At 38.1% G+C, this 25,715-nt stretch overlaps 1 protein-coding gene across 1 annotated transcript in view; it reads right to left on the minus strand.

Annotated features, from left to right (window-relative positions):
- Positions 1–25,715, minus strand: part of GPC3 (glypican 3) — a 561,164-nt gene that overhangs the window by 170,874 nt on the left and 364,575 nt on the right. The window contains exons 4-5 of the mRNA XM_037821919.1: positions 22,770–22,903; positions 6,934–7,059 (exon numbers count right to left, since the gene is read on the minus strand). Of these exons, the coding sequence (XP_037677847.1) occupies positions 6,934–7,059; positions 22,770–22,903 (260 nt within the window). The remainder of the gene's footprint in view (positions 1–6,933; positions 7,060–22,769; positions 22,904–25,715) is intronic.

Consider the following 25,715-nt stretch of genomic DNA (forward strand, 5'->3'; position numbering starts at 1 on the left):
GCAGGATGGGGGCAAAGGAAAAACTAGCCACAAGGAAAAAGAACTGGAAGGTTTAAGACTGCCCCTCAGTTTCTAACCCTCAAACCATCATGGCAAGGGCTGCTAAGAAAAGCTACTGAGTCTCTAGCTTCACCATGTTTTTAATCTGGCTTATGTCTAACCAACCTCTAAATCAACTGACTTTAGGACCTGCCAATACCATTGAATATTATTTCCATTAACCATTGCTTACTTTTTCCTGTGCCCCTTTCCCCTTGGCCCTGTATTTCACCTTACATATTTGCTTCCCCATTGCTGCTTTCATTGGCTATCCCATATTTAAAGTTCCATGTACACTGACTGTCTTGAGCCCTTTGGAGAAAAGCCCCCCTACAAACCTAAAACAAACAAATAAATGAAAAACAAATAATAAACGATGTAATTTAGCGTGAGAGGAATTCATGGGAGCTCTGAATGCATGGGAGCCATGTATGACAACTGTTGCATAAAAATGGTCTATTCTGACGTAACTGGAATGGGCTGTGAGTGTGCGTATATGTGAGTATGTACACACTCCAGCATATAGTCCTTTTCTTTACTTAACTTTCCTTTACCACCAGATTGAAGATGCTGAAGGTCTTTCCCTTTTACTATGTAAACCAGTGAAACACTTGTTAGAACTAGAAATTTGTCTCCTATAATCCTCAAAATATAGTGTTCTTAAAATAATTGCATTCTTATCAGTATTAATGCATACAGCAACTGTTAAAAAAAAAAAACTGAAACAGAGTGCAGACTTCAGTTAGAGACATGAATAAAGCAGATCTGGTTAAGACTAGAGTAAATTGGGCCAAAGGGTAAAGGTTGAAACTGACTGTGTGTTAAAACTTCAACTTCCACGTGAGACCAAGGGAAGAGATGTTTATTTGGTGTAGGATCTATATTTTCTAAACAATGTAACTTCTACAGTTTGTTCACACTACAATTACATGGAACTTTGAATAGGAAGTGAGCTAGGGTAGGTCTGTATAGATTAGAATGAAATAGCAACACATCCTAAAGTAATTTGGGTGGAGAATAAAAATATATATTTAGGGCTCCCCTGAAGAGCTGGAGGAGAATGCAGAGGTGTTGGACTTCCTCACCTGGATTGTTGCTGACGTTCTCACAAACATTGGGGACTGATGGCTTGATGTGCTGAGCCCTCTGTCTTGGGGCTGGCCCCTACGAAGCTTGTTGCTGCAAGGAGAGGCTAAACCTGTTTATAATTGTGCCTAAGAGTCTCCCCCTGAGTGCCTCTTTGTTGCTCAGATGGGGCCCTCTCTCTCTAGCTAAGCCAACTTGGCAGGTGAAATTACTGCCCTCCCCTCTACGTGGGACCTGACTCCCAGGGGTGTAAATCTCTCTGGCAACGCAAGATATGACTCCCAGGGATGAATCTGGACCTGGCATCGTGGAATTGAAAACATCTTCTTGACCAAAAGGGGGATGCAAAATGAAATGAAATAAAGCTTCAGTAGCTGAGAGATTTCAAATGGAGTCAAGAGGTCACTCTGGTGGACATTCTTACACACTATACAGATATCCCTTTTTAGGGTTTAATGAATTGGAATAGCTAGAAGTAAATACCTGAAACAATCAAACTCCAACCCAATAATCTGAACTTCTGAAGACGATTGATAACAATGTAGATTACAAGGGGTGACGGTGTGATTGTGAAAACCTTGTGGATCGCACTCATTTTATCCAGTGTATGGATGGATGAGTAGAAAAATGGGGACAAAACCTAAATGAAAAATAGGGTGGGATGGGGGGAGGATGCAATGCTTTGGGTGTTCTTTTATACTTTTATTTTTTATTCTTATTCTGATTCTGATGTAAGGAAAATGTTCAAAAATAGATTGGGGTGATGAATGCACAACTATATGATGGTACTGTGAACAGTTGATTATACACCATGGATGATTGTATGGTATGTGAATATATCTCAATAAAACTGAATTTAAAAAAAGAAAAAAAATAATTGCATTCTAAAAGCAGAATCAACTATTCTCCTTTGCCTTTTCTAGATCATAGGGAAAAGCAATGCCATTTTGTTCATCTCATTTAAAAAAATTCTTTTGCACATGTCAGGAATTGGGGTATTAGGGGTTCTCTCATTCACCCCCACTTGCTTATGTGCTACAGTCTATCCCTTCAACCCAGCAGAAGAGAGAGAAAAACATTCTCCTTATCCAACATTTCGGAACATCCAAAAGATTTTGAGAAAACAACAAAATTCCTTGAGAATTAAAATAACTGCTTTGCATATTCACACTTGTGCCTTTCCAGTTAAGCAGAAAAATCCTGGAGAGGCATTACAAAAGTTAGAAGACTTGCCTGGTCAGTGGAAATAAGAGCGTGAATTCACAGCAAATGTGCATTTATGTAATTTCTCAGATGAAATGGGAAGTAAGACTGCTTAGGAAAGAGAGGAGGCATCTTCACTGCAATTTGCTCTCTGCGGATCTTGGGAAGATTATTCTCTAATGCCAGGTGCCCCATGTCCCAGAAGCATGATGAAAAAAGACAAGATGGGCAGTTATTCATAATGCACAGAAGTGGCGATGCAGAACTGTTAGCCAGAAGATAAGAGCAGCATCCTGGGGTTGACATCTGGAGCCAGGCCTATTCCAGCCCAGCAACATGAAGACGACCAGCTATGGCTGAATCACAAAGGGAACCAAGGCAATCATGCCATACAGCGAAGTTGTCTATGCAGAGTTGATCAGTCTTAAAGTTATTATGGAAATATAATCCCCTATGGGAGATATGCAAATTGTAGGGGAGGCTGGTTGACTACACACATAGGGTTGACAAAGAAAGACTCAAGGGGAGAATAATTGCAAAGGATTATGGAGACGAGGCCAGGTAGCATTTAGATGGTGGTCAAGGATGGCTGGGATGGGAAGCCTGAAGGTTTGGCTGCCCTGTCCTCAAGGTGAAGGGTGAGCCAGGCTGAATCCAGAGGTGGTGGGAGAGACCTGATGGAACAGTGGTTGCTCAGGGTTCATATAAAAATGGGTGAAGAACAGTTGAATGGATAAAGAAAATATGGTATCTCCATACACAGGAATATTATTTAGCCATAAAAAGGAATGAAGTACTCGATACATGCTGCAACGTGCATGGACTTCAGGGTCATTATGCTAAGCAAAAGAAGCCAGACACAAAAGGACACATATTGTATGATTCCACTTATATGAACACCTAGACTTGGTAAATCCATAGAGATAGAACTGAGATTAGTGGCTGCAATGGGTTAGGGGGAAGAGGGAATGGGGAGTGACTGCTTAATGGGCACTGGTTGCCTTTTGGGATGATGAAAATGTCTTGGAGCTAGATAGAAGTGATGGTTGCATAGCATTATGAATGTGCTAAATGCCAATGAATTGTACATTTTCAAACAGTTAATTTTATGTTATGTGAATTTTATGTCAATAAAACACACTAAAAATGGGTGGAGAATTTGAATTTGTTGGGATGCCTCTGAGGGGAACCCTCCCTGGACAGCTGGGGAAGGGGACTGGCTGATTTTCTTTCCTCCTTCTCATTAGGCTGTGAACTCCTCAAGACAGGCAGGCACTGGATTCTTCTTATCATTGTATCCTGCAGGGCCTAGTATGTAGTAAGTGCTCAATCATTGTTAAATGAACTTCAATTATCGGATGTTAATTGTAAAGACAAAAAAACATTTTTTTCTCTCAAACTAGGGGTTTTTGAACACATATTGGCTTAAAGAGTTTCTCTGTTACACTCATTTAAAGATCAACTTGACCAAACCATTAAATTGGGATTACATGGTATCAAACAATCTGGAAGAAGAATGAAAAATGCAGTCAATTACCAACAGTCCTAAAAGGGGTGTGTGAGAATGCATTTGTTACAATGCTCACTCTTCACGCAGGTATTTTCAGAGACGATGCAGGCAAAGCCTACCTATAGTTATTGTTATAGAACAAAGTTACCTTATAACTGTGGGGTTCCTATGTTTTTCTCTTGGTCCCAGAGAATCTCTCATTAAAATTCTCTGTACCTCCAAAAAGGAAAAACATGGAAGATTTTCTGCCTTTAGCAAGTGTAGAAAATCTTTGACTGTAGGAACTATATATATGGTGACTCACATGAAAGAATCTAACTTACATGAGCCAAACTTGCTAATTTGAAGATTTCTCTGCTAAATCCTGGAAGCTAATATTTATCTCAAGCCAAGACAGGGTGGTGGTAGGGAGGTGAGAAAGACAGATGATAGGTTTATGTGATACTAATTAAGACTAGATCTTTGAATGCATTAGCTTTATTCATATTTCAATTAATTGGATTCATAAGAGAGAAAAGGATGTGAACTACGACCTTATTCAAAGAAACAACTGTTTAACTTTTAAAAAGTTAGTGATCTGTATATGCAGAGTAGGAGGGTATAAACATCTCTGATAACCCAGTTGATGTAGATATTGCTTAATATTTTCTTCAGCATCAATGTTTTCCTTTTGATAAAGTGTCTCCACTGACAAGTCTTGTTCTCTTTCAGGACCCTTGATTTTCATAAGTTTTCCTGGCTAGAGGTAAAATATTTTCAAAGGAACATAAACCCAACCTATTAAAATAGCAAGGTTACAAGCCGTTTGACAATATGAAATGGAAACTTTGACTTAAGACTGTAAATTAAATGAGAAATTCAATGGAAAAGCTCTGGAAAGAGATTTTTAACTATAGATGAGGCATGGAGCGCAAAGCTAATCTTTATAAATGGTACAAATAGAGGGCATGCATGTCCTTGGGCTAAAAAAACTGCATGTTATTCTTGAGTAATTTTTTTAAAAAATCTAGTTTGACACTATTCCCTAGTCCCATCATTGCATTAAGTCACTAATACAAGTACAGGTTAATTATAACCTAAGGTTATTAATCAAGGAAGAATCACTTCCTGAACATTATCCTTATTCTGTCTGCAAATACGTTAATTCCCTCCCTCCCTTCCCTTCCCCTTCCCCTTTTGCTTCCTTCCCTCCCTCCCTCCCTCCCTCCCTCCCTTCATGTATTTGAACTTGCGGGCATTTTCCTTTTTAAATATATTTTTTTATCCCTGCTTTAAAGTATCATCTTTTAAAAAAGCCAAATACCAATTGTTTTCCTTGGACAATTTTTAAAACCATGTCATAACAATGAAATACATTTTCATGATGCTACTTAGTACCTGATGAGTTTTTCAGATGACAAATACACTCTTTCTCCAGAGTGGAATGGGTTGTACAGAGCCATTTGTCATTCCAGCCTGATTCAGGCTTGCTAGAGAGCAGTCTCTCTCCATGCAAGTCCAGTGTGTCATCCAGGGTGGCATGAAACCTTAGTCTCATTAGCACCTCATTTTAATTTCCCTGGTCAGTTCATTAGCTTTTGTGAAAAACAAGCTGCTTTTAGGTCTGCATTTTGTCTTGCATTGGGGTGGAGGGAAAGGGGAGGAAGAAGAGAAGCAACATGAATTGAGCTTCCTGTCTGTGCCAGTCTGTTATGGGTTTTCATTCATGACCTCAACTAACAGTCACAACAACCCTATGGGATGTCCTTACCTTACAGAGGAGAACCTTGAGGCTGTCCAGGTAAGTGACTCACTCAAGGCCACACAGTGAGTAGCAGAACTGAGTTGCAAACCCAACTTCAGCTCGCTCCAAAGCCTTTCTCCACCCACTACATTACATTGCTAATTAATTCTGTTTAGCATCACGATTAAGTATCCTATGTTCTAGTGTTGGATCCCACTAGGATGTAAGTTTCCCAAAGCAGACAATGTGCCTGTCTTGCTCACCTCTGTATACCTAGCACCTAGCTTGATGCTTAGTACATAGAAACTTAAAACAGATTTTTAAGGCATGGATTAACAAATAAATTGATAAGGAAAAAAAACACATGGATTGTCAGTTCTAGAGGGGCCCTAATCTAATCATCTCATCTTTTAGAGGAGGAAACAAAGGCCCAAAAAGATTAAGTCACTTGCCCCAGGTCAAGCAACTATTAGTGAAAGATTTGTAAGTCGATTTCAGGTCTCCTCTGTATTCTCTTCTATACCAAAAATACCACTTGTCAAACATTCTGAAGATCATGCTCATCAAATCCATGTGGTGTCCTGAACATTTTACCCTCCTGATTTAATTTCTGAATTACAAACTATTCACATATGCAAATCAATGGAGGTGGGAATACCATTATGCCACTAGAATGAAAACTCCATGAAGACAAGGAATTTTGTCTGTTTTGTTTGTGTCAATATGCCTGGCACTTTGACGGTACTCAGCAAATATCTGCTGAATAAATGAATGGATATTATCTCCTTTCCAGTGTTGAGTAAATTCTTCACAGATGATGACTATATGGCATAGTGTATACCAGCAAATACTCAAATGGTCAAACTTTTCAGTAAAATTGCTCAGTGAAATGGTACTCTTTCCCTCCCCTTTCTTCTTTTCCTCCATCTTCATCTGTAAAATGGTGAAAAATCAGGTTATTTTATTTCACAGGATTGCTGTAAGGAGAAAAAGAGTTAATACATAGAAAGCACAGTGCCAAATACATAGTTCACACTCGATAACTGATAGTATTAGTATGATTATGATTTCTTCAAATGCAATAAATAAGGGCCCACATAATGAGGAAGTGGACAAAGGCAAAGACAAAAAAAGTTGTTTTATGCTTCATAATTTGTAAAATGTTGTTTAATACATAGTTGTCTGTGCTTCAGAGCTTGTAAATTCTATGAGGGCTGTAAGTTACAGGCAGTATCTGACACATCACAGAAGCTCATGGGTATGTTTTTCCTAGAACTTTTCTTGTGAAACTAAATGTAGGCAGAGAGAAGACATAAATAACCTCAATATGAATATATATTTAAATTTAAATTTAAATTTTAAAAAGGATCACCTCTCTACGAGTTCTTGTCCATTCCAGCAAAGGGTGTCGTTTTCAGCCACAGGGCTATGACTGCAAATGTAACCAGGCAGAGCACTATAGAAGCTGATGAAAGATTTCAATTTCTGAATTAGTTCCCTGAAAGAAAAACAAAACATCTGTATTAAGTGACAAGTAAACCCAGTATGAAAAAAGTTTAATTTCCTTATCAGCATGACAGAAAGGCTCTGCCGGACTGATTAGAGCAATAAATGAATTTTAAAGGCGTTCTTTGCTACAAGACCACAATTTAGGTTTTTTTTTTTAAATCAATAAAATGATATTAGACAAAAAGTTGCTTGCCATCTAAGGTGCTGTTCCTATCAGAAGGATGATTTAATTCTAACATGCATTTTCTAACATTTTCAGCTTCCATTTTTTGTTCAGATGCTGTTACCCACATTCTCAAAGGTGCTGATTACAAGACACACGGGAGCACTACATATCTTTTAGTTTTTGAGTGTAATTGAGTGCACTGATTGTAATTTACAATGCTATTACCCTAGAGATGGCCCCTTTCCATAAGGTTCTGGCTAATGGTTGCAGATCAGAATCACAAGGTGCTCAGAACACCGTAAGTTCTATGGAATTCTAGCAATATAGTCAGAGCAACTCACATATGCTAAAGAGGGAAAGTTTCTTTGTTCTTCGTCCGTATATTGTAATTCCTGGAGGGCTTGGGTGAGAGGAGGGAATCCTAGTATATTTTATTATTTATTTGCTTTGGATTTTATGCTATGTATGACAAGTGTGTGTGTAGGAGTCCATGTGTGAGTGTGTGTGTGAGAGAGAGCATGCATATTATGTATGCAAATATGTAAACACACATAAATACCAGAAACATTTCTTGCCTATCATCTTATTGGAGATATACATGGACACATAAAATAGGCCACCACAGATTGGAGAAAAGTACGTGTGCTTATAAAGAAATATTAAAATAGCTGTGTAGTAGATATCCAGTAGTAAACAAACAAAAAGAAAATAATACACTTTATTTTCCAAAGCAATGTCCCCGGTAGAAAGAAAGTTAAAGCTTTCTTCACATCCAAGTCTACCCGAAGTCTCTATGAAGTTTTTGGAGACTCTGGCCTGGGAATTTGCTAGCAGTGGGGGAATTATTCAATACTGTCTCCAGGCTAAGAATGGACTGGCTGATGTACAGGCCTCTGGAGGAGCCAGACATCTGAATCTTATTTGGATTCTGGTGGGTCTGCTGGGCCCAGAAATGTCCTCTGGGAGTTGTTCTCAGATCTGGCCCAAAGAGGAAGACCAACAGAAATGATTCTCTTGCATTTAATGCCATTTTCCATTTTATTACAATAAAATTCTTCATTTCAACTGATTTAAGAGATAGAGAGCCAGAGCTAGACAGACAGAAAGATAGACAGATAGACAGATGAATAGATAGATAGACAGATTAGATAGATAGATAGATAGATAGATAGATAATTACAACACTCAGCACATCTTCACAAATGATGCTTGTATCACAGCAAAGCCTGATCAGGGTTAAGGACAAAACACTCAAGAAAGGTAGTGGACATACATAACTCCTGATATCCCAACAGGTGCTGTCTGCTGTACCCGTATCCCCTCTCACCTACTCCTGGTGGCTGAGCACCTTCAATCCAAAGAAAAAAGGCTCATACCAGAGCTCTGAGAATAAAAGTCAACATTATCATTTCTCACAAAGGAAAAAGATGGGTTCAATTAAGGGCTAATAGGGGAGATGCTCTGTTTTACAAGGTAATAATCCAGATCCCAAGAGTGGAAACTGAAAGACTAAAGGCTGAGGCTGAAAAGCCCCCTCCCTGCCACTCCATGAAAGAAATGGAGTATGGCCATCAGTGTATGGGAAACGATGTTCCCCTCTTTAATGAAAGTGTTTCCCTTAGGCTTCCTCCCACCTCCAAACTCTCTCTCTCACTAACACAGCACATGGCAAGAAAAACTGAACTTACAGCAAAGCCTCTCAATTTGATTTCCCGAGAAGTTAAAAGCAATACCCTGAACTTCTCCCAGCCGCCCAACCCTTGCAGTTTTCTTCACCAATCATAAAGATCATTGACAAGTTGGAGATGATGAGGGTGGAGGGGAGATCAATCTAAATGTCAAGGGGATGAGTGGCTGCAAAAAACATGAGACCTTCCAATTTAGTTCAGAAGGATATTACCTGGAGGAGTCAAGATGAAAGTCTAGGAGAATCGCAAAGAAGGCAAATAAGGACAGCACTCTCTGGGTCACCAAATTCTAGAATTCAGGGGAATCTCTTTGAAATGTGAATAAAGCAAATTTGGGGAAATAAAAGGCCATCCTACTAGTTAGAGTACTCCACAGGATATACAGGACGGACATAGGAAAAGGATGGGTTTTTTTTTTTTTTTTTACTTGGGAAAAAAAAACTTTACTTTTGAAATCAGGAAAAACATTGGCAAAGTTATACATATTGTAAACATTGTAGAAGCACTTAATATGGAAAGTGTAAGTCTTCCATAATCCTAGGATGGGTTTTAAAATATTGCCCTTGAAATAGCGATTTTAAGTTGAGAACACAATGTCATTTGGCAACCATGTGATAAAGGTAGTCAGATTCTCAGACTGGTTGCTTAAAACCTGTTATGGGTAGTAGCTAAAAGCACTGATTTTGGAGTCTGATCCACCTGAATTTTAAATAGCAGCTACTCCCCCACTCATACAGGTGTGAAAGCTTAGACAAATTCTAAACTTCTCTGAGCCTTAGTTCCTTACCTGAAAAATGAGGTATATCACAAGGTTGCTGTGATGATGAAATGATATGCAGGTAAAGCGCTTAGCATAGTATTTGGCACAGCAATATGCCCCCACAATATAAGCTATTACCAATATTACTGTGGGTATGAGCCTGTAGATTTTATATATATCTGTATCTATATATATATCTCTCTCTATATATATCCCAGATAAATTTATATATGCTTGACCAATCATTTTTGTAAAAGTTCCAAATACATTTATGTGCAAAAGATAATTGAAGTCCCTTGTCTTTTGGGGTAGGTATTAAAAAGTCCAACCATGTTCTCTACCAACATATTTTTTTCTTAGTATTCTTTTTCAGAGATGAGCTACTGGGATAGGTAAACCATGGGACTAATCTGATATAGCAGTTTGAATGGCCTTTCTCTCTGAGCCTGAAAAGAAGGTGGTGGTGGCCTTCACGGGAATGTTTTAAAAATATTTTATTCTAGTAACATATATATGACCTAAAGTTTTCCCTTTTAACCATATTCACACATATAATTCAGTGCTATTACTACATTCACAATGTTGGGCTACCATCACCACCATCCATTACCAAAACTTTACAATCAGCACAAATAGGAATTCTGTACAATTTATGCATTAACTCCCCATTCCCTACCCCAACCCAGCCTCCAGGAACCTATATTCTAGATTCTGACTCTATGAGTTTACTTATTCTAATTATTTCCTATCAGTGAAAACATACAAAATCCTTTTGTGTCTGGCTTATTTCACTCAACATGATGTCTTCAAGATTCATCCATGTTGTGGCATGTATCAGGACTTCATTCCTTTTTAATGCTGAATAATATTCCATTGTATTATATACCACATTTTGTCTATCCATTAATTGGTTGACACACTCTTGTGCTGCTTCCATCTTTTGGCAGTTGTGAATAATGCCACTATGAACATCGGTGTGCAAATAACTTCTGGAGTCCCTGCTTTCAATTCTTTTGGGTATATCCCTAGTAGTGGGATTGCTGGGTCATATGGGAATTCTAGCTTTCTGAGGAACTGCCCCAAACTGTTCTCCACAGTGTCTGCACCATTTTACATTCCAACCAGCAATGAATGAGTGTTCCTATTTCTCCACATCCTCTCCAACACTTGTAATTTCTGTATGTTTAATAGTAGCCATTTTGGTGGGTGTGAAATGGTATCTCATTGTGGTTTTGATTTGCATTTCCCTCATGGCTAATGATATTGAGCATATTTTCATGTGCTTTTAGCCATTTGAATATCCTCTTTGGAGAAATGTGTATTTAAGTCTTTTGCCCATTTTTTAAAAAGCAATTTTATTGAGATATATTCACACACCATATAATCCATCAAAGGTATAAAATCACTGGCTCACAGTATCATTATATAGTTGTGCATTCATCACCATAAGCAATTTTAGAACATTTACTCCAAAATAAAGAAAAAAATATAAAAAAATAAAAAAAGAAATAAAAAGGAACACCCAAACCATCCCATACCCCTTATACCCCCTATTTTATATATATATATATATATGTCATTATTTTATTACTCATCTGCTCATACACTGGTTAAAGGGAGTGTCAGTCACCAGGTTTTCACTATCACACAGTCACATGATAAAAACTATATAGTTATACAATTATCATGAAGAATCAAGTCTACTAGATTACTGTTTAACAGATTCAGGTATTTCCTTCTAGCTATTCCAATACACTACAAACTAAAAAGGAATATCTATATAATGTGTATGAATAACCTCCAGATTGACCTCTTGACTCTATTTGAGATCTCTCAGCCACTGAAACTTTATTTGGTTTCCATTCTTTTCCCCCTTTTGGTCATGAAGGAATTCTCAATCCCATGATGCCAGGGCCAGGCTCATCCCTAGGAGTCCTGTCCCTCATTGCCAGGGAGACTTACACCTCTTGGAGTCATGTCCCATGTGGAGTCGGGTGGGGTGGGTAGTGAGTTTATTTGCAGAGTTGGCTGAGAGAAAGAGGCCACATCTGAGCAACAAAAGAGGTTCTCTGGGGGTGACTCTTAGGCATAATTATTAGTAGGCTTAGCTTCTACTTTGCAGGAATAAGTTTCAAAAGGGGAAGCCCCAAGATCGAGGGCTTGACTTATTAAATTGGGATTCCCTAATGCTTGCAGGTATATCAGGAATTCCCCAGGTGAGGAAGCTTAATATTTCTACATTTTCCCCAGTCCCTCAAGGCAATTTTTTGCCCATTTTTAAGCTGAGTTGTTTTTTTTTTTTTTTTTTTTTTGTTGAGTTGTAGTATATTAAACCCTTATTGGATATGTAGTTTCCAAATATTTTCTCCCACTGAGTAGGTTGCCTTTTCACTTTCATGACAAAGTCCTTTGATGCACAAAAGTTTTAAATTTATCTGTTTTTCTTTTGTTGCTCATGTTTTGAGTGTAAAGTCTAAAAAACCATTGCCTTACAAAGGATCCTGAAGATGCTTCTCTATGTTTTCTTCTAGGAGTTTTACAGTCCTGGTTCTTATGTTTAGGTCTCCGACCCATTATGAGCTAATTTTTGTATATGGTGTGAGATAGGGGTCATCCTTGAATCTTTTACAAATGGATATCCAGTTCTCCCAGAACCATTTGTTTAAGAGAGTATACTTCCCCAATTGAGTGGACATGGCAGCCTTGTCAAAAATCAACTGGCCATACCAGTTTATTCAAACACCATAATTACATGGAACCTTGAATAGGGAGTGAGACCTTGTTGGTTTGTACAGGTTAGCATAAAGCCCTGATACATCCCAGAGTAATTTGGGCAGAGAATCAAAATGTATTTGCAAAGCCCCCTTGAGGGACTGGAGAAAAATTGGAAATATTAAACTTCACCACCTGGGGAATTCCTGATACTTTTGCAAGCACTGGGGACTATACTGTAGTAAGCTAAGCCCTCAATCTTGGGGCTTGCCCTTAAGAAGCTTGTTACTGCAAAGGAGAGGCTAAGCCTACTTATAATTGTGCCTAAGAGTCACCCCTAGAGAACCTCTTTTGCTGCTTAGACGTGGCCTCTCTAAGCCCACACTGCAGGTAAACTCACTGCCCTCCTCCCTACGTGGGACATGACTCCCAGGGGTGTAAATCTCCCTGGCAACGTGGGACACGACTCCTGGGGATGAGCCTGGACCTGGCATTGTGGGATTGAGAAAGCCTTCTTGGCCAAAAGGGGTAAGAGAAATGAAACAAAATAAAGTTTCAGTGGCTGAGAGATTTCAAATGGAGTTGAAAGGTTATTCTGTAGGTTATTCTTATGCATTTTATAGATATCCCTTTTTAGTTATTAGTGTATTGAAATAGCTAGAAGGAAGTACCTGAAACTGTTGAACTGCAACCCAGTAGCCTTGATTCTTGAAGATGACTGTATAACTATATAGCTTATATGGTGTGACTGTGTGATTATGAAAACATTGTGGCTCACCTCCCTTTATCCAGTGTATGGACAGATGAATAGAAAAATGGGGACAAAAAGTAAATGAATAATAGTTGGGGGAAAGGAGCATGAGATGCTTTAGGTGTTCTTTTGTACTTTTATTTTTATTCTTCTTTTCATTTTAATTTCTTGGAGTAATGAAAATGTTCAGAAAATTGTGGTGATGAATGTACAACTATATGATGATACTGTGTACAATTGATTGTACACTTTGGATGATTGTATGGTATGTGAATATATCTCAATAAAATTGCATTAAAAATCAATTGGCCATAGATGTGAGGGTCTACTTCTCCCAATTTGATTACATTGGTCTATATATCTATTCTTGTGTCAGTACCATGTTGTTTTAACCATTGTAGCTTTTTAATAAGTTTTAAAGTCAGGAAGTGTGAGTCCTCCAACTTTGTTCTTCTGTTTTCAAGATGGTATTAGCTCTTCAGGGCCCCTTACACTTCCAAAGAAATTTGATGACTGGCTTTTCCATTTATGCAAAGTATGCTGTTGGAATTTTGATTGGGATTGTGTTGAATCTGTAAATCATTTTGGGTAGAATGGACATCTTAACATTTAGTCTTCTAATCCATGAGCATGGAATGTCTTTTCATTTACTTAGGTCTTTGATTTCTTTTAGCAAAGTTTTGTAGTTTTCTGTGTATAAGTCCTTTACATCCTTGGTTAAATTTATTCCTAGATATTTGATTCTTTTGCTTGCTATTGTAAATGAATTTTTTTCTTGATTTCTTCCTCAGCTTGCCCATTACTAGTGTATAGAAACAGTACTGATTTTTGAGTTTTGCTCTTGTACCCTGCCAGTTTGCTGAATTTCCTTATTAGTTCTAGTAGGTTTGTTGTAGATTTGTTTTGGATTTTCTATATATAAGATCATATCATCTGCAAATAGTGAGAGTTTTACTTCTTCCTCTCCAATTTGGATGCCTTTTATTTCTTTTTCTTGCCTAATTGCTCTAGCTAGAACTTCCAGCACAATGTTGAATAACAATGGTGACAGTGGGCATTCTTGTCTTGCTCCAGATCTTAGAGGGAAAGCTTTCAGTCTTTCACCACTGATAGTGATGTTAGCAACCTTCACAGGGATTTGTGTCTACAAACTGAGGCATCAGATCTGAAAGGTCAAGATGAAGTCAAGTTCTAAAAGGTAGATTACTCCTCAGGGAATTGCAAACCAAAACCATAGTAAGATACCATTTCACACCAACTAAAATGGCCATAGGAAAAAAAAAACACAGAAAATAACAAGTGCCGGTGAGGATGTGGTGAATTTGGAACCATTGTGCATTGCCAAAGGGGATGTAAAATGGTGCAATCACTGTGGAAAACCATTTGGCATTTCCTCAGTAAGCTAAACATAGAAATTCCACTTCTAGGTATATATATACAAAGGAATTGAAAGCAGAGACTTGAACATATATATATGTATGAATATTGAGAGCAGTATTATTCACAATAGCCAAAAAGTGAAAACAACCCAAATGTCCATCAACTGATGAATGGATCAACAAAATATGGTATAGCCACACAATGGAATATTATTCAGCAATAAAAAGGAATGAAGCTTTGATACATGCTACAACATGGATGAACCTTGGAGACATTACAGTAAGTGAAAGAAGGGAGACATAAAAGATCACATGTTATATGATTCTACCTATATGAAATGTCCAGAATTAGACAAATCTGGAGAGATAGTAAGTAGATCAGTGGTTGCTTCAGGCTGGGGGATAAGGGTTAGGGGCTGATAGCTAAAGGGCACAGCATTTCACTTTGATGTAATGAAACTGTTCTAAAATTGATGGTGAAGTTTGCACATATTTGTGACTACATTAAAAACCACTGAATTGTACCCTTTAAATGGATGAAATTGAATGGTATGTGAATTATATCTCAATAAAGCTTTATTGAAAAAAAGGAAGAACAGGCGTGAGGAATATGTAAAGAAGAGGTGAATAATATGTTTTAGGGAAAGAGAGGCTTGTCTCCTAGTGGAGGGATGCCCCTTGGAACAACGAAGGAGACACTGGGGAGAGTTGGTAAAGAGCCAGGGTCTTGGATTGGATGACATGAAATAAGCACAGTGGGGCTTGGGAGGGGCAAGAAGAGAAATTTGTAAGAGCTGCAGCTTCAGCACTGGAAGAGCTGTAAACAGCAGTTAAAAATCAATTTCTTTCTGTATTTAAAAAAAATTTTATTGTGGTGAAATACATATAACTTAAAAGTCACCATTTTAACCATTTTTGTATGTACAATTCAATGGCATTAATTATATTCACAATGTTGTTTGACCATCACCACTATCTATTTCCAAAACTTGTTCATCACCCAAACAGAAACTCTGTACCCATTAAGCAGTCACTCCCCATTTCCTCTTTCTCCCCAGCCCCTGGTAACCTCTAATCTACTTTTTGTCACTAAGAATTTGCCTATTCCAGATATTTCTTATAAGTGGAATGATATATTTGTCCTTTTTGTGTCTGGCTTCTTTAACTTTGCATAATGTCATCAAGGTTCAACCATGTTGTACCATATATCAGAACTGCATTCGTTTTTATGGCCGAGTACTATTCCATTGCATGGATATACCACATTTTGTTTATCCATTCATCTTTTGATGGACACTTAGGTTCTTTCCACCTTTTGGCCTTGATGTCAAGTATCTGCATGAGTCCCTGTTTTCAATTATTCGGGCAAAGGCCTAGAAGTGGAATTGTGAGGTCATATGGTAACTTTATGTTTAACTTATCGAGGAGTCACCAAACTGTTTTCCACAGCAGCTGTACCATTTTACATTCCCACCAGCAATGTACAGGGGTTCCAATTTCTCCATATACTTGCCAACAACTGTTATTTTCCAATTTTTGATGAGGAAATAGATTTTACTATGGGATGAAATAATTTATTTACTTTGGTATGAAATAACAATTTTTAAAATATTCTGCAATATGTAATACATGGTGTAATAATATCAAAGTTTACTTAGTAGAGAAGTTAGCTCATGTAACAAAAATCTGATAAAACTATGTAAGAACAAAGAGGCTTTAGATTTATTTAATAATGTGGTGATCAAAATCTATCACTTTTACTATGGCTTCCAGTTGACAAAAATTATAGAGTTGCAATATTTTCCATTTTTTTTGAGATAGTCATACCAGTGGGTGTTATGTGGTATTTCATTATGGTTTTGATTTTCATTTCCCTAATGACTAATGATGTTGAACATTTTTTTTGTATGTTTTGTATGTTTATTGGCCATTTGTATATCTTTTTTGAGAAATGTCTATTCAATTACTCTGCCCATTTAAAAAAATTGGATTGTTTCTCTTTTTGTTGTTGAGTTGCAGGAGTTCTTTATATATTCTTTATATATTATTCTTATATATCTTTATATATTCTGGATATTAAAACCTTATCAGATACATATATAAACATTTTCTTTCATTTGTAGGTTTTCCTTCGTCTTTTTAAAATAAAGTCTATTGGTTTTCTTTCACTGTAAAAGCAATATAATGCTTATTTTGGAGAATTTAGAAACTATAGAAAGGTAGCAGGAAAAAAAAGTGCATTCATAGTCCCACCAGCCAGAGATAATCACTGTTAATATTTGGGTACATTTCCTCCTAGACTTTACTCTCAAGTAAAGTTTTATGTTTAGTTCTTTAAAACCTCTTTTCTTCTTGATAGGCTGGTTAACTGGGTCCCTGTTTATTCTCAATATACATTACTCCACCAGAATCCACCTAGAACCCAAAGTGGATGTGATTAGAAGAGAACCTCCAAATAATGAAATTCATGCCAGTTTTCCCAAATGATTCCCAGAGCCAGTGGAATGAGGCAGTACTCCCCTCTCAGAGAACAAAGGCTAGTAAGTACTCCAGCCCAGCAAGCAAACTGGCTAATAACTTCTGCATCCCAAAGGATAATTTTGTAGTTCTGGTCATTCATTTATGCAAAACCTTCTGAAAACCTGTGGGAAAATAAACCTGGATTTCCAAAAGAAATTTTGATTCTGCAAAAGAAATCCAAACAGACTATTTTTCAGGGTAGGAAAAAAACACTATTTCTAAACTGTTGGAGAGCTAATGAGCTTTTCAAAGAACAGAAGCAACAGGTGATAATGTCCTCTGACACCACACCCCTGGCAAGCAGCAGAGTGTAACAGGAGTACTGTACCTCCTACTGAGCCTATTGGGCTCTCTCATCTTTCCTATTCATTTTGTCTCTTCCCATCACTCCTTCTTAAACTTGTTCCAGCATGGAAATTGAGGGCATTTTATTTTTACCTTTCCTTAAATAAAGCTTTATGTCCCCTGCTTATAATTTTAAAAGGATGTGAGTTAAATATTTCTATTTCTTTCCTTAAAGATAGTCACCTGAAACTAAATTAAGTGACATATTAATTATCCATGTATGACACAGTCCAGATTTAATTCTTTTTGCCAGTAGCCCATGACAGACAACAAAAGAAATTCCCGCCCCTGAACTAAGGCAGTCTGCTCGACTGCATTGTCTCTAGGAAAAAAAATAATAAAAACTTTGGACAATTAGTTGCTTGGGATGGGAAAAAAAATTTGATTGAAGGGAATTTTCTTTGATTCCAATTCCATTGAATTCTAATACATACAGGCCAAGCATATGATTTGACATACAAATAATAGTGCCCACCGCTTTCACTTAGGACAAACCCAACATCTGTTTATAGGTCTGCTCAGGAAAGAGTCTCTTCATAGAGGTTTCCATTCAATGTGTTAAGCGTGGAACTAAAGGATAGGGCCCCTTTGCATGCACAGGCCATTTTGAAAAACTGAGGCCGGGTGTATTCAATCTTCCTTGGAGGGGTTCCACTGTCCTTGGAGGAGCTCTTTGGATGTGGGGGTGGCGATGGCCTTTGTTTCCTTGCAATGATTTGCTTGGGCAGGCATCACATCAGCACTAATTGGAAACCACTTACAAGTAAAACAGCCTTTCATCCCAGATCCTGAACTTTTATTTCCTTTATTATTAAGGTTCTTTTATTTCCTTAATGTAAAGTAATATAAACTCATTTTTTAAAATTGAAAGTACAGAAAACCAAATAACAAAAATCAAAACAGAACTAAAACTAAAACCACTATAATTTGAATGATGAAAGACCATGCGTAATTTTGTTGGAGAGAGTCTACCATTCCGGAGACTAGTCCATACTTTTTTTCATACCATTCCTTTCTCCTGGAACATTCTCCTTCCCCTCCTCCATCTGTTGAACTTCTATTTATATTAGCTCAACTATGAAATCATCTTCTTCAAGAAGTCTTTCTTGACTCTCTGAAGAGAGCCAACGCCCCCATCTGTGACTCTGCTACTCTTTGTACATAACTCTGTTTTGGCACCCACCTCCAGTGTATGAAATTTATTTATTTGTATGTCTGTCTCCCTAGCTAGGCTGGGAGCTTCTTGTATTCATCATGGTGTCTTCAGAGCCTAACCCTAACACAATGCCTAGCATATAGATGGTATCAACAAATGTTGAAAGAAGTAGAGTCTGAGTGACTTATACCAGACCTGAAACTCACTGATTCACTCAGGACATACTTTGTTGTTTTGTTCAGAGAGTGGAAGGCAACACTGAGCTGACAAGCTGCCTAGATTGATCAGAGCAGCAGCTGGAGAGGGAGTGGGAGTAAGCATTGATTTTGGACCAAGGAGCTGAGATCAGCTTTTGTTCCTTTCTTTCTAGGTCATTTAGGGCCAGAATACATAGATATAATTTCACAGGGAAGACTGAGTGACTCTCTCATAGGTTAGCAGATGGGCCAGAAGCCTGGTATATAGAGGCAGGACGGATTATTCAACTGTAGATCTTGGGTCTGGAAAAGAGAAAGTTATTGTACATGTGTTCTACCAAAGTATGCAAATGACAAGGAAACAGTACCATAAAGGGAAGTGGCAAAAGAGCCATTCAGGAGGGTAAAAGAGGGAGAGGTTGACATCTGAGCTGTGAGGAACATACTAGAGCTGGAAGGGCTGTGAAGATCTCATCTCTTCTATTCTGACTGTCTTACTTGTGCATCTTGTCCCAAACTCAAGGTTTTAAATCTGATGAAAGGTATTTTCAGTACTTATCCCTAAAAGGAACACTGGGCCCCATACACAGATCACCAATTGAATATCAAATTGCCTTTACATTGAACTAAGCTATTTCTAAGATTAGTTGTGTGTTGCAAACTACCCAGTTGGGGGCAGACAAAACAAACAGATGACTTCTGAATGCTACGGAAGGAATCCTGCATTTCTTTGTTGTTATTTTAATAAAGCAAAGAGCTTTTCAACTCATAATCAGGTGCAGACTGCCTGCTTGCAATCCTTAGAGACTGAATGCTACAGTGGGGTTCTTCTCCAATTATCATATTTTTAACCACAGACGATGGACCTAGTGCATGGGGAGGGGATGGTGCTGGAGGCACAAATATTTTTCTGGACAGCATGAAGCACTCTGCAGACCACAATGATAAATGTAAAGATGTACTAACATTCTGCCAAAACAAACCCTCCTAATAACATCAGATTGCAGGGGGCAGTGCATTTAGCAAGAGATCATCCTAATCCCCACTTTTCCCTTCTCCTTAAGATAGTTTACAGTGGCTATTTGAGGGCGTTAAATGAAATCAGACACTCTCCTGGCGTTTTGTTTTCTTATTCAGATAGAAAGCCTCCATCTCAAGCTCATCTTTGGCTGGCAAAAAAGATGAGAAACAACATGGGTTGGCCGCTCATGTTCCAGCACCTGAAGGAGCCCCACCAGAATAACCACTCCCTCAAGCCTACAGGCTTTGCCAATTTTTCTTACCATTTTCTCTTTTTGTGTGTGTGTGGGGGAGGGGTTAGCTACAAATTCAAAAAATGAATCTAAACAAAGTGCCAAATCCAGATGCCTAACCAAGGATCCATTTATTAATTTCTTCTTTCCTTGGAGGAACCAACAGCCAAGAACCCTCACTGGTAAGGCAAAAGGGAACAGGTCCCAGGGAGCCCAGGACAGACGTCATGGCAGCCTTGGTAAACCACGGCCTTGATAACCCTCCTTCTTCTTCATAAATGTGTCTAGGTAATGTCCCACTTTGAAAAAGTTCCCCATGTGGATATGTTACGAATGTCCATACCATCTCCTCCAACAAGCTTCACTATAACTCCCTGGACAGAGGTTTTCTCTTTAGACGGCCCTTATATTATGGACATTCTTTCGATTTATCACATACTAAACTGTTGTGGAATTATTTGTATTCGAGTCTTTCTTGAAGAAAGACTGAGCTTGAGAGCAGAGACTGTGTCTTTGTATTTTCAGTACTCATGATACATTCTGACACATAATAGGTGCTTAATGAATTTCTGCTGAATTTAATAAAGCAATGTCATTATATACATTATTCACTTCAATCAAATATGCAAGGGGTTTCTACTAGTTAGAGACCAACGATTCAGATGGACTTAGGTTAATTCCTCAGGTGCTTCATGCAAAGAATGAAAGCAATAGAGAAGAATGGACAAAGGACGGGCAGGGGCTGGAGAGAGTCTTGATAACAGACTAACTTTCTCTTCCCAGAAAACCCAAAAACTGCCCAAAGAACTCCTACGCTATAGGGAAATGGTTCTTAAACATTTTGATGCTAGGACCTCAGTGGTAGTTTTTAAAATGTGTCTACAAATTATTTGATAGTCCTCCCCTTGAGTGTTGGCTGGACTTAGTGACTTGTTTCTTGAATATGGTGGAAGTGACAGTGTGTCACTTCTGAGACTAGGTCATAAAAGGCAACACCACCTTCTCCTTGTTCTTTTCCTTGGGTCACTTGTTCTGGGGAAGTCAGCTTCATGTCATTAGCACACTCAAGAAACCCCATGAAGAAGTCTACCTGGTGAGGAACTGAGGCTTCCTTCCAACAACCAGCACTAACTTGCTAAATGTATGACTGAACCGTATTGGACGTGGCTCATCCAACCCTAGTCAACCCTTTAGATGGCTGAAGTCCCAGCTAATGTCTTGACTGCAATTTCATTAGAGACCCTGAAAACCACCCAGTTAAGCCACATCTGATTACCTGACCCACAGAAACTGAAAGAAAATAAATGTTGTTTTAAGTCAGTATGTTTTGGGGTAATTTGTTACAAGGTAATACATAACCAACACAATGCCATTAATGTTCTTAAAAATTATTGAGGGCCCCAAAGAGCCTTTGTTTATGTGGGTTCTATCTAACAATATTTACCATTTTGGAAATTTAAACTCAAAAATTAAAAATATTTATTAATTAATTTAAAATAACAATCAGAGATAAACCCATTAAATATTAACAAAACATTTTTATGGAAAAAATTGGAAAAGTGACACTGTTTTGTATTTTTCTCAAAATATCTTTGCTGTTTTGGCTTAATAGAAGACAGCAAGATTCTCTTATCTGCTACTGCACTTAATCAGTTGCAATATGTTGTCTGGCTGGCATATAATAAAGAAAATCTGGCTTTACACAGATATGTAGTTATAAAAAATGGAGGACCTCACAGACGCCCCCCCCCCCCACCGAAAGAATCTCTGGGACTTCCAGAGGTCCTCAAATCACACTTTGAAACTGCTGCTATAGGGAAACTAGAAATCCATTAGATTGGAAGTCAATAAAAGAGAAGAAAAGGGGACTTCTCTGGGAGACTTTCTTTCAAGCTGAATCATTGCCTTCTATCACCCTAAACTGTATCATATTAGAATAAGAATTACCATTTTTGAAGCCTCTGTATTAAATCGACATGAATGGGATATTTTAGCCCAAATATGAGATGTTACTTATTTCACTGAATAATTTCCCATTTGTAAGCCAATATCTCCCAATCCCGTCAAAGTCAACAGGAAGCAAAACTCATTTCTAGCTGTCCTTGACCCAGTGGCAGGATTGAGTTCACGCACAGTTCCTGGGGATGGCAATTCTCCTAGAGTTGTGTTGGACCTCCCATCCAATTTCCACCCCTTACATGTAACCAAAAAATTAGAACAGGGATGGAAGGAGCCTGAATGGGAGTGTGGGGAAGTGAAGGGAATAAGAAACAAACCTGTTTATTTAGTACCTTTACTGTGGTCATAAGAAATTGAACCCAATTCTTCATTTTCTCATTTTAAAAAGAATCTGTAGAGTGGGGTGTGTGTGTGTGCGCACGTGTGTGTGTATGTGTACATGCGAGAGTGTGTCTTGCCAGCTTCTCTCTGGCGAATTCAAACTTAACCCACTGTTAATAATGGAAAAAGCCATAATCCAAATCTTGGGATTGTAAGATCAGATTGTAAGTAGACAACATTTTGTCTCACCAATAAAGGAAGTCCATTTCACCTTATGTTGCTGTACTGGATATTTACATACAGTATGAGTGGCTTGGATATAATATAATACAATATATTTTATACTTTTAACACTGACAGATGATAGAATTTAATTAATCATTCTACTCAGAAGAACTAAGTAACGTATTTAAGAAGCTTCACTCCAATGGTTTTTGACCTGAAAACACAATTGCCAATTGTACTCTAAGAGGAAAAAAACAATTCTCTCACCGTCTTCGGCTGGATAAGGTTTCTTCATGTTCTACATGAGCAACTTTTAATACTTTCTTGTCAATAAACAGATCTTCAGGATAATAAGCAGATCTATATTGGCGTTGTTGAGAATGGGCACATAACTTGCCGATCTGAAAAAAAGAAATGCAATATAATTATATGATACTTTCACAGATATGATAATAGAAACAAATTCTGAAGCGCACTTCAATTTCCTCCCCAATTTCTTTTTTTTTTTTTTTTTTTTTTTTTTTTTAAAATCATCATTTTATTGAGATATATTCACATACCACGCAGTCATACAAAACAAATTGTACTTTCGATTGTTTACAGTACCATTACATAGTTGTACATTCATCACCTAAATCAATCCCTGACACCTTCATTAGCACACACACAAAAATAACAAGAATAATAATTAGAGTGAAAAAGAGCAATTGAAGTAAAAAAGAACACTGGGTACCTTTGTCTGTCTGTTTCCCTCCCCTACTTTTCTACACATCCATCCATAAACTAGACAAAGTGGTGTTTGGTCCTTATGGCTTTCCCAATCCCATTGTCACCCCTCATAAGCTACATTTTTATACAACTGTCTTCGAGATTCATGGGTTCTGGGTTGTAGTTTGATAGTTTCAGGTATCCACCACCAGCTACCCCAATTCTTTAGAACCTAAAAAGGGTTGTCTAAAGTGTGCATAAGAGTGCCCACCAGAGTGACCTCTCGGCTCCTTTTGGAATCTCTCTGCCACTGAAGCTTATTTCATTTCCTTTCACATCCCCCTTTTGGTCAAGAAGATGTTCTCCGTCCCACGGTGCCAGGTCTACATTCCTCCCTGGGAGTCATATTCCACGTTGCCAGGGAGATTCACTTCCCTGGGTGTCTGATCCCACGTAGGGGGGAGGGCAATGATTTCACCTTTCAAGTTGGCTTAGCCAGAGAGAGAGGGCCACATCTGAGCAACAAAGAGGCATTCAGGAGGAGACTCTTAGGCACAAATACAGGGAGGCCTAGCCTCTCCTTTGCAGCAACCGTCTTCCCAAGGGTAAAACTTATGGTAGAGGGCTCAACCCATCAAACCACCAGTCCCCTATGTCTGTGGTCATGTTAGCAACCATGGAGGTGGGGTAGGCGAATACCCCTGCATTCTCCACAGGCTCCTCAAGGGGGCACTACATCTTTTTTTTTTTTTTTTTCCCCTTGTTTGTCTTTTTTCTTTTTTTTTTTTTTTTAACTTTCCCTTCTTTTTTCAAATCACCTGTATGAAAAAAAAAGTTAAAAAGAAAACAAACATACAATAAAAGAGCATTTCAAAGAGACCATAGCAAGGGAGTAAGAAAAAGACAACTAACCTAAGATAACTGCTTAACTTCCAACATGTTCCTACTTTACCCCAAGAAAGTTACATAATATAGCAACATTTCAGTGAACTTGTTCCTACTACAACCATCAGAAATTAACAGACCATAGTCATTTCTGGGCATCCCCAGAACGTTAAATAGCTTATCTGTTCTTCCTGGATTATTGTTCCCCCTTCCTTAATTGCTCTCTACTGCTAGTTCCCCTACATTCTACATTATAAACCATTTGTTTTACATTTTTCAAAGTTCACATTAGTGGTAGCATATAATATTTCTCTTTTTGTGCCTGGCTTATTTCGCTCAGCATTATGTCTTCAAGGTTCATCCATGTTGTCATATGTTTCACCAGATCGTTCCTTCTTACTGCCGCGTAGTATTCCATCGTGTGTATATACCACATTTTATTTATCCACTCATCTGTTGAAGGACATTTGGGTTGTTTCCATCTCTTGGCAATTGTGAATAATGCTGCTATGAACATTGGCGTGCAGATATCTGTTCGTGTCACTGCTTTCCGATCTTCCGGGTATATACCGAGGAGTGCAATCGCTGGATCGAATGGTAGCTCTATATCTACTTTTCTAAGGAACTGCCAGACTGACTTCCAGAGTGGCTGAACCATTATACAGTCCCACCAACAATGAATAAGAGTTCCAATTTCTCCACATCCCCTCCAGCATTTGTAGTTTCCTGTTTGTTTAATGGCAGCCATTCTAACCGGTGTTAGATGGTATCTCATTGTGGTCTTAATTTGCATCTCTCTAATAGCTAGTGAAGCTGAACATTTTTTCATGTGTTTCTTGGTCATTTGTATTTCCTCTTCAGAGAACTGTCTTTTCATATCTTTTGCCCATTTTATAATTGGGCTGTCTGTACTATTGTCATTGAGTTGTAGGATTTCTTTGTATATGCAAGATATCAGTCTTTTGTCAGATACATGGTTTCCAAAAATTTTTTCCCATTGAGTTGGCTGCCTCTTTACCTTTTTGAGAAATTCCTTTGAGGTGCAGAAACTTCTAAGCTTGAGGAGTTCCCATTTATCTATTTTCTCTTTTGTTGCTTGTGCTTTGGGTGTAAAGTCTAGGAAGTGGCCTCCTAATACAAGGTCTTGAAGATGTTTTCCTACATTATCTTCTAGGAGTTTTATGGTACTTTCTTTTATATTGAGATCTTTGGTCCATTTTGAGTTAATTTTTGTGTAGGGGGTGAGGTAGGGGTCCTCTTTCATTCTTTTGGATATGGATATCCAACTCTCCCAGCCCCATTTGTTGAAAAGACCATTATGGCTCAGTTCGGTGACTTTGGGGGCCTTATCAAAGATCAGTCGGCCATAGATCTGAGGGTCTATCTCTGAATTCTCAATTCGATTCCATTGATCTATATGTCTATCTTTGTGCCAGTACCATGCTGTCTTGGCAACTGTGGCTTTATAATAAGCTTCAAAGTCAGGGAGTGTAAGTCCTCCCACTTCGTTTTTCTTTTTTAGAGTGTCTTTAGCAATTCGAGGCATCTTCCCTTTCCAAATAAATTTGATAACTAGCTTTTCCAAGTCTGCAAAGTAGGTTGTTGGAATTTTGATTGGGA

This window comes from Choloepus didactylus, chromosome X, assembly GCF_015220235.1.
Source record: "Choloepus didactylus isolate mChoDid1 chromosome X, mChoDid1.pri, whole genome shotgun sequence".
NCBI lineage: Eukaryota > Metazoa > Chordata > Mammalia > Pilosa > Megalonychidae > Choloepus > Choloepus didactylus.